At 36.1% G+C, this 18354-nt stretch overlaps 1 protein-coding gene across 1 annotated transcript in view; it reads right to left on the reverse strand.

The window, feature by feature from the left end:
* Window positions 1–287: 287 nt before the first annotated feature.
* MS3_00002202 (uncharacterized protein) overlaps window positions 288–18354 on the reverse strand; it is a 31473-nt gene continuing 13406 nt past the window's right edge. The window contains exons 3-5 of the mRNA XM_012943915.3: window positions 12636–15396; window positions 10283–11532; window positions 288–584 (exon numbers count right to left, since the gene is read on the reverse strand). Of these exons, the coding sequence (XP_012799369.2) occupies window positions 10471–11532; window positions 12636–15396 (3823 nt within the window). The 3' untranslated portion in view covers window positions 288–584; window positions 10283–10470. The remainder of the gene's footprint in view (window positions 585–10282; window positions 11533–12635; window positions 15397–18354) is intronic.

Genomic DNA, 18354 nt, shown 5'->3' on the forward strand with positions numbered 1-18354 from the left:
GATCACTGTAAGTAAAGTAGGTCGTTGAAATATATAAGACTAACTATGGTGTCTAGGGATTTATCTGATAACGACGACCGCTTCGGTGTTGATAACATCAGTGAAAATAATTTATTTATAGGTGTTTAGTATTGACATATTTATTCATTAATAATACTTATGAATCTAAACTGTTTGTAATGTAAATTTACACAATAAGTCATAAAAAATGTATTTAGTGAAATAATTTTTTAGCGAGTTCATTTTCAAGGCTGTACAACCATATATATATATATATATATATATATATATATATATATATATATATATATGAATGATAAATTACGGTCCAATGAATAACTTTGTCTGCTAAAATCCAGTCAGTTGTGATGTGCAATTTGTCTACATGATCATCAAGTGAACAAGTTATTACAGGGGGGGGAATTTACAGGACATGCGAAACGTACAATCAATAGGTTAAACAAGAGATCTGTCCATCGTTAATTCGAAATAAAGTGTGAACGGTAATCACGAGATCTGAGTAGTAACGACGTTTGTATGAATAAGGAAATGGAGTCATTCTTTAAAATTCGGGAAAGAAAAATCTAAAGGAAAGAAAAAGAACAAATGTATTCAATAAAACTATAAACAAGAACTATGGTAACTAGATGGATATAAAAATTTGTTTTTGTTTACAAAACTCGCATTTTCAATTCAGGACAGTTAAAGCTTCCATAATTTAAAGTAGGCTTGAAAGTGAACTTTGGGATCCTTGGCCTGACTTTTGTAATTGATGTCAAGGGAGTTAAATATTTCGAATCTAGTACATGACACAGAGTAAATAACGTAATTAACTTGTGCTGTTCTTACTTAAGTTATACTGCTAGGTGCTTCCAAATTCGACATCGTTCTCATCGAAACGCGTAGCAGGTAGATTGGTATACACACATATTGGTCAGCTGTAGCAACTTATCTTTCACATTAGAATCATATGAGTATACTTTCAGTAGATACTAGAAGGAATAAGTTGTCTAATGAGCAAATTTTACGATATCGACAGCATAGAGAATGGATGAGATCTTGTTTTGTAGATATTGGAAACCAACTATGATAATTTTCCAGTTGTTCTTACCAAGTAGATTATACATGGACCTTTGTACTGATCCATCATTACTTTTAGTGAATAGGACATCAAATGCAAGAAGTGTTTATTCACATTCTTATTTTTAATTGGTGGAATGGAGATATTAAAAGACTGTAGAATATATTGGACACCAGATTGTTCATCACACATTATGAATGTGTTACTAACACACTTTCTATACAAAAATTTTAGTAATTGTCGTATTTGAACTGCTAATTTTGATGTTAGCTATGGAAAATCTAACTGTAAAGGACCCACTGGAGAACCCAAATTTACGTACAGAAATATCACACGATTAAAGCTGAACAGTGCATTCAGAATACTTTCTTTTAAATAAAACTTAGGAAATTCTAGATACATACTATTAGCATAAATAAAATTACAAATGAAAAATATGTGTGCTAAATTTTGTACATTAAGCCAATACTTGCCAAAAATGCAAATTTTTTTACTCAACTTTTCCATCTACTGATAACTTTCACACAGGTAAGAAGAATAATGAGAAACTAAAGAATATCTGATCGCATCGATAAGCAGATATATCTTAATTTAGTATATTACTGTATGATACAAGTAAAATAATCGATAAGCTGTTAGAATTTATTTTTAGCAGCTGAGATATCTATAGTATATTACGTGGATTTCATAGAATATTCATTTGATTTTATATTAGATGATTCAGCGATCTTTGTTTGGCAAGGTAAAAGTGTACATACATACATTTATTTGAAATGTTTTCAACTTTCAAATCGAAACAACATTGACGTCAAGATGCATTCATAATAACAACAGAATTATATGATTTCTTGTCATTAAATTCATCTGACAAATTATTGTCTGAATAGAAAGATGATAACAATGATTTAATTACTTAATTTCGACAAACTAAATTGAATAAAAATTATGAATATCTTGATTAGTTTCGATAAGTTGAGTTTTTGGCATAATACAAATCAAAAGTGAAATATTTATGTAAACAAGAATTTTCTTATGATATAAACAAGCGTCATGTATCATTTCATTACGTACGTATGGCAAACGTTACATAAATCACATCAGATTAAAAGGCTAAATAGACTAAGTAGTCGAACAAACACGAATATTTTGAAGTTTAATATTAGATTAAGAAAAATAGTGAAAATACCAATCCCCAGGTCATGGGATTTTTTTAAGTGACTATACACCATTGTACCTTTCTTGCGAGCACCCGATGATTTGTTCAAAAAGGATTGCTATTTTTGATACGACAAAGTCGATGGGTAATAGATTAATATTAGAAAATTGTTTTGTAATTTCAAATTCTTAAAAACATATTTATCTAATTCAGATGACTTGACACACAATAGATTTGTAAACATTCAAAATGGAGATATCAGTTTAGATTAGACACTTCGCAGAATAGACAGCACGGTTGATTCTTCTGGTAACTTTATTACATCTTAAATCCAGTTAATGTGAAGTGCTGGATCTTCACAACACTTATTTACATGTTAGGCGGTTGGGGATAATCGGCAGGAGAATTCGATCTAGGTTTTATGCTAGTTGGCATTCGTCGCTGAAGTCCACTTGCCATCTCGGGGGTGCCGATTCTCCCTGCGCGATTTGAATCTAAATAACCCACCTTCAGAGTCCTGCCAACTACTTCCAACTTCCTAGCATTTTCATATAGTGTACGTGATATCCAATAACTGGGACCAGTGAAATACAATGCAAATTTATTTCTAGAATTCGATCGCCAGTAAAGTACTTGGGAGACGTGATATCGATCGCTATGCTTTGATAAGTCAGGAATGTACCACATGTATATTTACACAACTGAGTCATTCTGGTCTGAGTACTAAAATACCTTATACTTAACTTTGTGTACAAATTTAATTATGCAATTTTACTAATGATGCAGTTCTTCGTTTCACTGTGTTAAATTAACGTATACATGTATTAAGCTGTAACCAGTATCAGTAACATTAAAAATGATCAAGGATCCTCTCTTTCCAATAGCCTAATTTATCAACTTAAAATAACTTGACTTGTTGTTACCTAGTCTCTTACTTGGTGAAAATTAACTCTCTAATGCAATGTTGTAAATTTTCCTATCCGGCAAAAGGAGTATTAGAATTTAGTTAAATTTTGTGCCATTATGTATCACTAAGCCGTCCTAAATCTGCTTAGTCTGGTTATAAAATATTTGTCTTCTAAATTAGAATAGAACTTTCTACTTGTATTTCCTAATTCCTTCTTACCGTATCCTACATTTCGTATCTTAACATCTATAATATATTGAATGCGAATATCATTGCGACGTGTTTAGTTTTAATGTTCTATGCTAGAATACAGTTCGTTGAGAAAGATGTATAATCGAAAAACGAATGGTTTTTTGGAAGCCTCATGGAAAGTCGCTGTAATAAATCAGTGTTTAGTGAATTCACGAATATCATCACCAAGTGTCTAAATAAATAATGGAAACGATAAAAAGCTATTCTCATCTAAAAATAATATAGTAATAATCAATAAACCTGAATTATAACTCAAAAATGAAGAGGAACTAGATTGTTGAACACTATTCTTTGATATCAATCAAAATGCACTCCCGACAAAAATCGGTAGTCACGTTTCTGCTTGGTTACAGACTGTCAATTTTGATGTAGGATATCTTTTTTTACATAATGTTCGATAATAGTTAGACAGAAATACTTCTTATTCACTTTTACCAGTTACTTAGTAATGCCTAACAAAATTGAAGATCCTCAAAAAAAACCATCCAAAATATTCATGATTAGTTTATCAATGAATGTTATCAAATGATATTGACTAATCACTTCGAATAAATTATTTGACAAATACTTTCATATAAATAAACCTTGGTCATTCACATGATCTTTATTAGACAAATATATATTATAATTACGTTATTTATCAACACTATAAGCGAGTGAACAATAACATTAAATAAACATGTCCTAAGGTCAAATTCTATGGAGAATCCAATCAATACTTCCTTAAAATCAATATTTCTTTATTTATCTAACCACACAGTAATAATTAACAAAGCTTGGCGGTGATTTGACTTTTAAAAATGTAAATTACACAAGAAAAATGTAATACAGTTAATGTTCAGGCATGTGTTTGATTGGAATATTATATCGGTTACTTATCTGATACTGTATTTTTCATTGTAACTTAGTTCTATCTTTACAGTAAATTAATTTTATTTAATCAGATTACGATAGAATGTTAGTTAAATGAATCATAATAAGTTGTATCAGCTTATAGAAAAAAGTCTTTTATGAGGTACAAACGTCTGTGAACTGAACTATTTTTGATCTATGCATAATGATATAGTGAAGAAAGGATTGTTACAGAAGGATATAAAGAAGTCAGTCACATAAGTGAAACCGTTGATAAAGTTAAGATATATAAACTGAGAAATCATCTAAGAAAAAAGATGTGATGTCTATTTGAGAAAAGTACAGTTCCTGCTAAAGACAATCGGAATTTTATTCATTTTGAAGATGCACTTTACTGTCCATAAACGACACAAGTGAAAATCGCAGTAGAATCGTCACTAGTTTTAGTTGTAGAGGATCAATCCACTGACTTGTGGTGCTTTTAATACTTCGTTCATGATGTGGTGATCCGACGTTGTACTGCACAAATATTCTGGGTTCCATGAACCAACGTAAACTAACTACCTTTTGATTTTTCCTATATGATCTCAATGTAGGTAGGTACTTCTCACTCCAAGATTCAAACGTCACTTCTTCGAGATATCAACAACTATTGAGTCATTACTTCAACTAAGTTAAAATGAACACCCAGTTTCAATAATATATGGTGTTGGAAATAAATAGGTGTAATCAATAGAAAACAATGGTAGATAAACACAGATACCTCTTGAACATTCTATGCTTAAGGTAGCCAGATTTTCCAAGTATATACTTGAATAACTAGGTCCAAAACTTTGTACACGAAACCTTACAAAATCAAACCAACAGTGGCTTTTACTGACATATACAAAACCCAAAATATTCTGTAATAAACACAAATATCTGAACATCCCAACTATTTGAGATTATATACTATAATTTCGCAAAAACCCAGAAGTCAGCCTTTACAAATGGATGTATGTATTGAAGTATAAGATTGAACTTAGGTCTATTTGAAATCGACATAACTTATTAACTACTTATTCACATTGCAAGTAGATCAATTGTTTTCACAAAATTTAATCAAAATAACAGTCTGTATATAGTTGATTATTGAATCCCATTGAAATAATGAACTGATCAAAGTTAGGCAGTCATTAAAAAGCTAGGAGCACTGAACGACTATTTCACACTAGTATGGGACTCCTCAGAAGTGCGCATCCACAATCCCGCACTAAATGGAATCGTCAGTCAGTCAGAATCGGACCTATGACGTTTTGTCTCATGCATGAACACATCACCCCTAAACTGCTGAGCAAACATCCAACGGTGTTAATATCTAGACTCGGTCAATTCACAAAATTGAACAACCACCTTCCATTGTTTTTGGTGGGAAGTTGTCTCACACCCTCCATGGATTAACTACAATGGTCATGGCTCCTTACCACAATTCTGAAGATTTTCTCTCGAAGCCAGTCATTACTCAGCACATGGTGATTCTCGATTTGGGTTTGTGGAGTATGTTGGATGCCGGTTTAATGGTTTATAGATTAAGTGTTATATCAAAAAAGAGTCCATGGCTCCAATCTCAAGTGCGAATTCGTGAGAGCACATTGCTAGGGAATCCCATACAATGATGAAACGTTTTGTATGTATAACTTAGATCGTTTCATGATTTCAACAAAATGACTTTTAGTTTGCATGAGCGAATTTACACCAGACAATGTGAGTCGAGTCTGTCAACAGAAACTGATGTTCGAATGTCCATCGATTTTATCATACAATTATTAATGTCAGCGAAAAGCAAATTATTATATCTGTTGTTTTCCGCATAAATGTTTTCAGACGAAAACCCAAACTGGTAAGGTCGTCCGATTATAATTTTCAGGGAGTTCTAATAAACTGTATACTTAACCGGGAACCATGATCTTTCGTGATTAAATTTGGTTTCTAAAGGATGATGGCCCCAATCTTTTAATGAACAGTGGTTGTCGGCATTTAGTCGTTTCACTTGTAAGCTTCAAAACTATGCAACTAATACAATAGAAGCTGTGTAACGAGATAACAAATTTTATAATCTTTAACACTAACAAAGCCTCTTTTAAAAATTTAATATAAGTTTATCACATATCATCCGTATTAACTTTACATATACTACATGGAATGAGTTACAAATATTCCATCAAAATCACTTCAATCGATCCTAAGGAACCGAAAGCACGAAATGACAAAAGAATAAACCGAACATCATCTACAAAATAAACGGTTCCAACTGAGAAAAACACTACATTGGATAAAGTGGAAGCCCACCTCATCTTCGTTTGCACGAACATCAATTAGCGGTCAAACGCCACGACATATCTTCGCTTACATTAATGCATATGGACACAAATTCGACTAGAAAAATGTTCAGATCTTGGATAGAGGGAATACTGAAAACGTCAGAGAATTTTTAAAAGCTCGGTCAAACAGCAGTCAACAAACATATGGAAATCGATCCAATCTATCAGAAAAACCATGAACAAATATAGAGCCAAGAATCGAATAAAAGGGAGATACAATCACAATAAGGAAGTAGACAATGACAGACTTAACATCAGAAATAACCAATCAAGATCAAGGTGGACAGGACGAGCTGTGAGTGATGTGGAGAAATTTGAACACTTCACTTCTACCTGAAGTTGGTGCCGAGGATTCCGTTCAGAATAACAATGAAAGCTCCAAGACCAAATCATCCAGTTCGGAGAACAAAACTTCACCTAAATATTGCTTTTTAGTCAAATATTATCATAGATGAAGTCAATAGAGTGACATTAAGAAGTCAAAATAGAGTGAAGTACTCTAAACTGACCAATACTTGTCTCTGTTATCGAGTTTATGTATTTGTTGTCTCAATCTATTGACAAATTAATAAGGACTTACTATTCTCACGAACAGTAACAGTCAAGAGAAATTTTCCAAACATGATTTCTTTATGAAAGCCTATGTATAGATGATCGTTGTATGTGACATGGCTCAAAATCGTTTGCAATGGTGCAGGTGCATCCACTCTTTGTGTTCTCCCAAATTTTAAATCACCTGATTCCTCCTTGTTTCTTTTTTCTCTTCCCAAATTTATCTCACTGGATTATACTCTTTAAATAACATCTCCAAACCCTAATCTTTCCGATTACTGCTTATACTCTTACTACCTCTACCACTACGGGATTTGAATCGACAACTGCATCTCTGTGCTAATGTGGTATGGCGACTCGAACTGATGTACGTACGTACGAAGTTCTACGTTGTTACTGACTGACTGATTGTATGTGGAAAAATCAACTAAAATTAACTGATTTTATCCATATAACATAAGCGTAATAGGAAATTTGTGACACAATCGGTTATTCTGTTTGATACTGATACATTAGGAAAGGATGTTTTACAAACATATATAGTAGAAATAATAAACCTTGTACATTTTGTCTTTTTTTTAAGTTGCAGTGGTATAGATGGATTATTCAGTAAAAACAGTATTCACTCAGTCATTTCAGAGAGTTGATTGTAGATTATGAATATTGATCTTATCTTTGACAATTTTACTGTCAAATTTGGCATCGTATATGTAGGGATCGATCTTACCATTACGTTGTTATAACACTTATTCATTTATCACATTGTAATTGGGAAACTAATCAATTTATGTTATTACCTGCTTTATTTAAAGCTACTTGTGAATACGTCTGTATAGATGCAACATACTAAACTTGTGTGAATGGAGAAACCCCGAACAGAGGAAATGATTTTAGCTTAAAAATATATTAGGTGATTAGGAGTGATATATCCATCTTGTTACAGAACATATATAGAATTTTGTAGGATCGGTACAGACGTATTCACAAGTAGCTTTAAATAATTACACAAATGAAATGCTTTAGGGTTCAGAGACTTGATATCTTTACTTAGGTATAATAATTATGAGACCTGACCGCTCCCAGTTGAGGATATTCGGGAGCTCACTGAACTTGGCTAATACTGTATAGGCAAGACTGCTTACAGTTTAGTGGGACATCAATTATGAAGTAGCATTTTGAGACTCTTATTCGAAGTGATCATATGAAGCTAACCCCGAGTATTGGGAATATTTTGCATGCAACATGAATTGATTGTCGATGTACAACCATGAGGTATATAGTAGTGTTATAGATTCATCCATATAGTGTTTTAAAAAGTTATGATATATTATTTAGAATCAAAACAGCTTCTAATGTGACTTCATTTCATTTTGCACTACTAGAAACTTACACAAAGTATCATCAATTTATTACCCATCAGTCTCCTTTTTTTCGGTTGAGGACGTTATATTGATTTATGTGTCGCATACTTGAATATACCTGCTATTTGTTTGAACCGTCAAACGTGTTTTAAAGAACAAAATACAAAGGTGCATGTGTCATTTTTTATAGAGATAAATGATGAATTTGATACGTAGAAAAGCGTAAATTCTCTTTCAACATATTTCTCATATAGTTGTGTATAGTAATGTGTCTAAATTCTTCTCGGTTTGCATACATTCACCTATTATGCAATTTGAATTGTAACTTTCGGATTAGCTTACTGGTGTGTGTCGGACCTTCATCCCCAAATGCCCTGGTACGGCCGTGGGTGAAGTAAGTCAGTTCTCCCCATCTAAATGCTCTCATATAGCCACGCGTATACAGCCACTGTCAGGGAACCCTGCTCATAGCTTTCTCGAGGCCGGAGTGTTGTTTACGAAATTGAGAGGACGAAAAGAGAATATCCGACCCTTTAACTGGGTCGGTAGATATAGAGGATACACATAGGGGAGTTGGAAAACCCTGACTCCAAACCAATGGTATGCATGGGCTCTAGGATCCTGGGCGAACAAATGGCGTATAAACCTGTTGTTGGCCACTGGCTACCATGGGACTCCATCTCCTAATGTTGTTCCACTGTCTTATGGATTACACCTGCAGGTCAAAGGCTCGGAATGTGACCCCTAAAAAATCACCTGCCTCGGTCTAGACACCCGGGCAGTGTCACAGCTGACACAAAAATCAAGTGACTTGTGTGGCGCATATGTATTCGGTTTCCATATGGTTGGAAGAAAGTTAGGGGCGGCCAAACCAAAACGTGGCATCAGTGCCTGAAGTCACTAACTTCTAGTCTGAGCCATGTTAGTAGATGCAGACTACTTGGTTGGGGTCCGCGTGACTTTCGTAACCAATGGTTGGAGACCCTTGGTGACATGGCTCAGAATCGATCACAATGGCGTCGGTGTATACACTCTCTGTCTTCTCTTAAACTAAGAGATTAAGATCACTTCACATCTTTCTTTCTACCAACTAATTCTTTCTTCCTATACTATATCCTTATTGCAATCTTTCTCCTATATATTACCACCTTTGACCTAACCACTCCTATGAATCCGGTGTTCATCTTGCTGTGCTTATGAGGTATGGCAACCTGGGCCGATGCATACATGTGCCTGGTCCTACGTTGTAGCTGACTGACTGACTGAATATTTATGTGCTCAAATAAATAAATAATAAATTAGCTTACTGAGACGTAAATTCTACGATCCACGTATAGGATAAGACATATACTTTAGAATCAAATGTTAATAGCCATTAAAAGAATAACTGATTAATACCGTCAAACTCCATGTACGCCTAATTTTCAAATAGTGGGTTATGTTTCGTGAAAATTTAGCCAGTCAGGCACCGAGACCTCATGAAACAGATGTAAATTTCACCCGAATAATTGATAGTAGGCATGAAAATCAAGGTATATTTTTTAAAGAGAGGGAGCAAAACTAATGCTTTATCTTTCAAAGGTTACGGTTTATTTTATCAGTGGCTGGGAATGATATAGATAGGGATGAATGGCAAGATTTGTCACAAAAATCTATAAATTAATCATTTTCACTTGGGAATTGGGCATAATGTTCCTAAATACAATCAGTCTACCTATTTTTAAAACTATGTATTGTAATAAAAAACATCAATGATCTTACCTCGAAAAATATATCTCGCACCATAAGAAATTTATTTGAGTAGGTTCTGATTTGCCTCCAGATTTATATTTTGTAACTTATGCAGGATTCATTGGTTCAGGGGAGGAATGAGTGAATTTGACAAAATTACAGATTTGATCACAGTAAAGTTGGATTTTGAAACGTTTGTTGAACGAATAATTAAGCTGCTAAGCACATGTTAGAGGTTGACCATGAAGGAAGTCAAGATCAGTGTTGATGTCTAAAACACTATGCTTTTCAAAACTCTTTATGCACTGAGCACGCAATCTCGATGAATGATCCAAGTTGCGTTCATCGGTCGAAGTATTTTTAAGTCTTCCACATCGGTATCGAGTACTTTTAATATCTCTTTTGTTACGTCTGTGACCTTTTAAAGGCTTTATCTTCTTTCTGCTTGACAAACCAGCAGTACATCCAATTTGAGGAGCAACAGGAGTTGCGTTTTCATGACAAACTTGAGAAAAATGAAATGATTGATCTGTCATTCGTAACCGATGTTCAGAATCAAACACTTTCTCAACCATACCACAACCATCTCCATTATCGTCATCTTCGCTAGGTGACGGTATGTACAAACCAACAAGCCCAGAACTCATTGGAAGAGCTCGGTTCAGGATTCTATGAATTTGAAACTGATTAGGATCCATAAAAGTTTCTGCCTCGCTTGCAACACAAAATCCAGTTAATTCCTGAACAGAACTGTCGTTTTTAACATTAAACTCCTCAGGTAATATGGAAAGACTTGCATTTTCATCTAGATGATCTACGTCATTTGAAGCTTGAGAAGAATTAGAAGACATATCAGAAGGTACTTGGACATTTAATGGAGAAACTACAGATTGACAAACAAGTTCATCCTTCGATCCATTCACAGGCTTACCCAAACGAATAACTAGACGTAAAGGGTGAGATTCTGGACGATCCATTTTAGGAATTTCCTTATGTACACCAGTAAGATTCGTGATGGAATAGGATTGACTATTATCACAACAATTATCAAAATCATTGTTTGAGGCTTTTTTACTAAATACGTTTTCTGGAATTATTGATCGAGCACATGAAATATTCAGCTGCTTACTGTCAGCTAGTGATGCATCACTACAAGCACTAATTAAATGGCTACGGGGTCGCGCTACATTAGCAACATGCCGACGAGCAGATACTGATCGAAAACTGGCAGTGTTTCGCTTCCGAGGGGAAGTTGAGAGATTAGCACGCCAAGGCCGTGTCTACAAATGAATCATAAACATCACTCAAATTATATAATGAGAATAGTTGAAATTGTGTAATTTATCTAACTGCATAATATTAAAGGAAACCTTTATCAATTTTGAATATCCACCAAGTAAATGCTTAAATGTTTGTGTACTATAGCTTGGAGTAATACTCGTTATGTTATAGTTTATGAGGGTACCCGACAAATCAGACAAAAAACAAAGGAATTTATCAACTCAGAGATAATTGTTAAATATTCTCACTACTTTTTCCTTAGTGGTATATTTGATTCTGAAAATCCGGTAGACAGTATTTTACAAACCCCTTAAAATCATTTTCAGCACTTAAAGTACACAACACTGCAGATCCGAAAAAAGCTATCAATGCAGTAATTAAATTAGGGATTCAAAACTGAACCAATATATCGGGGTAATAGATACTATATATTATGAAAAACTCTGAATCATATAGAGAGAGTGTATACACTATCTATCTTTCCTTAAACTAAGAGATTAAAATCGCTTCATATCTTTCTTTCTACCAACTAATTCTTTCTTCCTGTACTATATCTTTATTGAAATCTTTCTTCTATATATTACCACCTCTGAATTAACTACTTTTATGAATCCGGTGTCCATCTTGTTGTGTTAATGAGGTACGGCAACTTGGACCGATGCACATATGTGCCTGGTCCTACGTTGTAGCTGACTGACTGAATCATACATTCGAAATTAATCCTTAACTATGAGGATAGCAGTTCTATTGAAAATAATCTCGTGTGATGTTATTTGGTACAGACTCAAGAGTTGTTAGCAAAAGTTGATTGTACTTTTATGAGTTACAATCGATAAATGTGCATCTATGTTAACTTGAAAGATTAAAGTGAATTGAGTTAGAGTAAATAATCATAACCTCGTTTTGAAAATATTACTAAAATATAATAACTAGTAATAAGCTACTACTAATTCTTGTTACTCAGTTTTATGATGAACATTGACATTATCTAAAATAAAAGATGAGGTTTTAAAAGCAAATATGAATGACACAATACAGTCACACAGACATCTCATTTTCCAAAAAACGGAGATAATACAAAGACAGAACATGGTCGACTTACCAATTGAGCGTAGTTACTTCGACGTTCTTGTCTTGCAGTTGAGAAAATCTTTTTAGTTGACAAGGAATGCACAGGTATATTCTTTACCGTGCCACTAGGAAGAACACTAGATAGTGAATAAGCTTGAGTGGATTGTGTGATATGAACGTTATGAGTAACAGATGATGCCTCATGCAACCGTGAGGACTTCGGGGGGTTTCGACATTGAAGATTACTTTCCATTATAATAGTAAGATTTCTATGACCTTTACAATGGATGCTTGTTTTTTCGTTCTTTTTTCTTTTTCTGCTTGAATTATTGGAGTTGGATTTGGATATTTCTTTAATGACAGGGACTTTGTTTACAAGACGAATACTCAGCGAACAATTTGAGGGATCATCTACCATCTCTACAACTGGGTTGGATTTAGTTTCCATGACTGGATCATTGATATGGAGTTTCTTACGCTTCTTTTTCTTTGACTTAGATTTAAGCGCAGCTAGCTTGAGGTTAAGACGTAATCTGATTGGGGGATGTGAAAGTAGTTTGTCATTGTCAGTCATGATATTCTCAGAAGTTGAATCAGGAAATAAAGAACCAACATTTTTATCTTGAAGCACATCAGATTGGAGTGAATTTTTACTTGCTGTATTTTCGGAATGAATACCCACAAACCTATAAATTGGATCTGTTCCACCTTCATCAACGGAAGAAACAACTTCGGAGCAGGATAAATTATCTTCAATACCAGCAGAAACGCTTATTGACTGTTCACAGTTAACACTGGTTAACTGCACACTAGGAGAAGCAGAGGGTATGTGATTGCCACTATCTTTATCTGCATTATCAACAACCACAGCTCCTGCATTAGAAATTACCGATGAATTAGTCATAATAATTGTGGGAGAAGTGGAATGTCCTATTACACTAAAATCTGAAGGTGCATTTGTACTTTCAAGTTTTAAGCAAACAGGGCTAAAAAGAATCTTTTCGGATTTATTACACTCATCCACAGAGGGCTTCTCCGAGTCAGAATAATGGTGTTGAGTTTCGTTATTTACTGTTGTAACAAAGTGATTAGAAATATCATCTATACTGGGAACAGAATTATTTCCTTCAGTGTAAAAATTATCCGAGTTATGCAAGAGGACCTCAGTAGTAGACTTCCTAAGGGATGTACAGGGACGTCGCTGACGTTTCCCAGCCGATCGTTTACGCCTACACGTTTTTCTTGGCAACGAGGAAATGCGTTTTAAACGTTTTTTAAGAGTTTCAGAAACATTAGACTTAGATGGTGATGATTTTGACGATTTACTGACATCATTGAAGGGAAGCTGGTTACTAAAGTGATTTGGTGAAGCTCGTGGAGACGAAAAGATAGTGGCTGGAAGCAAAGTCGAGTTTTCTGCGCTCTTACTTGATGTTAAATGTGGAAGGTTGGGTTGAAATAATGGTTTCGGTTGCAGAGCAGAAGCATCGATTTGCATAGATTTATCAATGAACCAAGAGGAGTTGCACGATAGCGAAGTAGCGATGTTAGGAGTTTGTGAAACTTCCTTAGATTTACATTCTGAAGAGGCGAACTTTGCCAAGTCCGCGAAAGTCACATTTCTCCACAGAGTTTCCGAGGTATTATTAAGGTGGAATTCATTTCCAACATTTTTCTTTTCAACTTTAGCTGCTAATGCACTAAAGCTAGTTGCTCGGAAGGCAGCAGCCCCAGCAAAGCTACCAGCGATCCCTGCATTTCTGTTAACTGGTAAAGGTGAAACAGTTGGAAACACTTTTTCAAGTGAGTGACTTGAGCTACTATCACACAAAGAATTCGACTGATTAACTGCTGTGGTAATTGGTAAAGACAAAATATGACTTTGGAAAGGACTATGCGATTTAGGTAAAGAACAGAACGAAGCAAGTGTAGGAAGAGCGCTGAAGGTATGTGATACGGGAGTGGAGAAAACCAGTTGATGAGAAGCTATAGAACTTTTGCTTGACTCGTAACTCGTCGAAACTGGCTCGTCAAAAATATGATTGTTACCATTGGTTTCCGACGACAAGATTGAGGAACTTTCTGGAACCTCTTCCGTCGTAGACCGGGTATCATTGAAATGATTTTCAGATTCCAGATTTTGAGTAGAGACTGAATCGCAGTCTCCTGAGGTAGACTGTTCATTGCACTGTTTACTAAATAACAAAACATTTTGATTTGGCTCACACCAAGAATTAAAGTTAGACTTTAGGCTGCGGACAGTTTCACCAGTACATGACTTTAATGTAGCAAAAGTTTGTAGTTTTGTGTCGTGTAAAAAACGTTCAAAGGGTGCTTCACCCAGTGACTCGAATGGCTTCAAAAAGTTAGGATTCACTCCAATAAAATTATTCTTATCAAAATCGAAACGCGAGTGATTTGTATGTCTTTCTGTTACTGTAGACAAATCAACTTGGGTTTTGGCATGAGGCTTTATTCCAGTGATGTGTCTTCCACGTTTTTTGCGTTTATGAGACTCTTGAGTATGAAGTTGTGTAGGTGTTGAAGATGAGACAATATATTCGTCATGACTAGCTTTAACAACAGCTGTTTCATCTGGTTCAACTTTAAACTTACGGACAGATGGGATCGTGGAGTAAGAATCATCAGATGAACAAGCATCAGAATGTAAACATGACTCTGGAAATAAGGACGCTCCAGTAGCTAGTACCAAAGGGGGTAGATGACATTCGAACTCCGGAGAAACGGGAGGATTAGGAACATTTGATAACTCACCATTCGCCAAAGATAACCTAAATAAAATAAGACACGTTTCTGAACGTATAACCATGCAACATGAATGAACGTTTATTGGGTAACATTAATTTCGAATGCTAACACAATGCTGAAATGTCTTACACTTACAACTAATAAACGTTTCAAAGACAAGTAGACTGTGATTAGTATCTGCAGTCCTAAATAATTAAGTCTTACGGAAGAGGCGTGATGAAAAACCTTAGGTCCACAATCCCACTATGCAAATTAAGTTGAGTATTTTGAGGCATGAAATCCTAACCATAAACGTTATACTAACCTATTATAACTAAGAATTGTGATTTTATTAAGATAGACAAACTTAATAGTACAGAGGCACGAAGTTTTAAAAACGTCTCATTTTTACGTGCTGAAAGTTTTCGATGAAAAAGAAAGAAGTTCCTGAATGGCTTCATAAAACTCAAGTCCAAGAGTTAGGGAGCATTAATATCTTACCAGTGCATATGAGGGCCCCATAATTCCGAAGAAATGAATGGATTACGAACATACATTCGGTACTGATAAGGATTCAAATGTAATTCATCATATAGCTCTAAATTTTATGAAACAGATTTTAAGACAAAAGATTCAGTAATAAATCCTCGAAAATTATCTCAATTTTGGTAGTACCACTGGCTTCACGGAATTTATGATAAATGAATTGTCTGATTTTGGGGTTTTATTAAGTGGGAGTGGTACATTTTTCTCTTCATTTTCAGGACCAAAACTGGCTTATAGATATTATTATTCCAGGTCGATGCCAAAACCGATCAGCCAATAAAGTATGTATCAATACAAACGAATGAGTTTTGACGAATAAGACATGGGATTAAATCCGCAAATATCTAATTCTCAGGTAGAGTTTTTTATCTCCATACACAAGACTTAAAAACGAGCAGGTAAATCTCTAACTTACATTATTCCCTATATAACATAAAAAACAAGTCTACATAACATTGTATTTTAACGCTCCTTAACTTAAGGTTTGAAAATATCAATGTGAACATACTGTTTTGATCATCTACATCTTATGACTATTATTAACTATAGAAATTCCCGATCGAAGCTGCTACCTTGACGCGGTGGTCGGGCTTGCCTATCGTGATGACCCAACCGAGCTATATTGGCTGGAACATATGTTCCTGCAGGTTCTACCATGCCAGGCAGGTCGATTGGTGAACGGTAAGACTAAAAGCAGCAACTCAAGGTCTGAGGGCGAAGTCGTACTGCTGACTGTAGAGGGGTGTGACAGCAGCAAGGTGTTTCCTTCAGACAACCAGCATCTGCAGCGATGCTGCCTTCCCACAACGAGGGGTGGGGTTAGAAAAGGTCGACCCTAAAAATGTCACACCTCACCTTACCTCACGGATTTCCGTCTCCGGCGATAAGGCCCTTTGAAGAACGGAGCTAACACGTCAAAAACCTTCCACAAAAAGGCCGTGCGCGACCGGCCTCAAGCAGTTGTCCCTTGGGCTCTGCGGTCACGCTCCCAGGTCGTCAAGACCAACACTAATCCAATTTCCTTTTCAGGTTCCTCAAGAAATACCCTTCCACGGTGTGGGCAGCCGGGAAGTGATATCAGCCCTCATACCCGTGACAGCACAAGAGACCAAGATGGTCACATTCAAATCTTTCCTACACCTTCTAATACCTCTCTTATCTCCTCGACTAACCCTCCTCACGTCTCTTTATCACCTCGCACCGCTAGGGCAAACGATTCGAGTACGTGGAACGCCATTCCTGGTCTCCTGAAACCACGCTGTAAACTACACGTAGGAGCTTTTAACGTACGAACACTTTGCCAAATAGGACAGCAGGCTTCCTTAGCTAAAACTTTAGAATCTCGCGCCATCGATGTGTGCTGCGTCTCCGAAACGCGCATACAGGATCCAAGTAGCGTCATTCATTTGACCTCACCATGCCAAAATAAAGAACCAACACGATTCACAATTCGTGTATCTGGAAGCCCTGATTCTGCTTCCCGTGGCCTCGCCGGCGTAGGTATAGCACTGAGTCCTAGGGCAGAACTAGCTCTCTTAGAGTGGATCCCAGTAGACAGTCGTTTGTGCGCTGTCCGACTGAACGGAACAGTAAGAATCCGGAAAGATAGGGACACTCGTCGTTGCCTCTTCGTCGTCTCTGCCTATTCTCCCACTGACTGCAGCTCAGATGATGTAAAAGATGAGTTTTACAGAAAGCTTTCGGATCTTCTCCGAAAAGCCAAGCGCTCGGATGTAGTAATAGTGGCCGGTGACTTTAATGCTCAAGTAGGTAAACTAAGCGATGGGGAAAGACACCTAGGTGGATCTTATGGTGTCGTGGCTCAAAGAACAGATAATGGCGACCGTCTGTTGCAGCTATGCTCAGATAACCGCCTGTTCCTTGCAAATACTAACTTTAAACATAAGGAAAAACATCTTTTAACATGGAGACCCCTAATTCGTCCCAACGTTGGACCCAAATAGATCACATCGCTATCAGCCACCGATGGAGGGGCCCGATAGAAGACTGTCGCTCATTCTGGAGCACATGCTTAGATTCAGATCATGCTCTAGTGCGAGCGCGTATTTGCTTGCGTCTTACTGGACGTAGGAAAGACGCTGCAAGGAAACCTCTTAGGGGCCTACTTAATGATAGTCAAGCTAAGAGTATATTTCAGGAACAACTAGGAAAACAGTTAGGCAGCCAAGTATGTGATGCCCACCCCGAGGCAGCATGGAATGATATCCGAAAAGCTGTGGAAACAGCAGTGATATCTGCTAGTAAGGTAAACCAGAAGGTTAGGGAGCAACACTGGATCTCAGCAGCATCTATCTCACTGATAGATGCTCGGAAACTCATTCCACCTGGCTCTGAACATAATGAAGAGCGGAGTCAGCTTAAGCGCAAGCTGACAAGAAGCCTACGCAATGATCGCGAACAGTGGTGGATAGCGAAAGCAAGAGAGATGGAAAATG

The sequence above is a fragment of the Schistosoma haematobium genome, chromosome 1 (genome assembly GCF_000699445.3).
Source record: "Schistosoma haematobium chromosome 1, whole genome shotgun sequence".
NCBI lineage: Eukaryota > Metazoa > Platyhelminthes > Trematoda > Strigeidida > Schistosomatidae > Schistosoma > Schistosoma haematobium.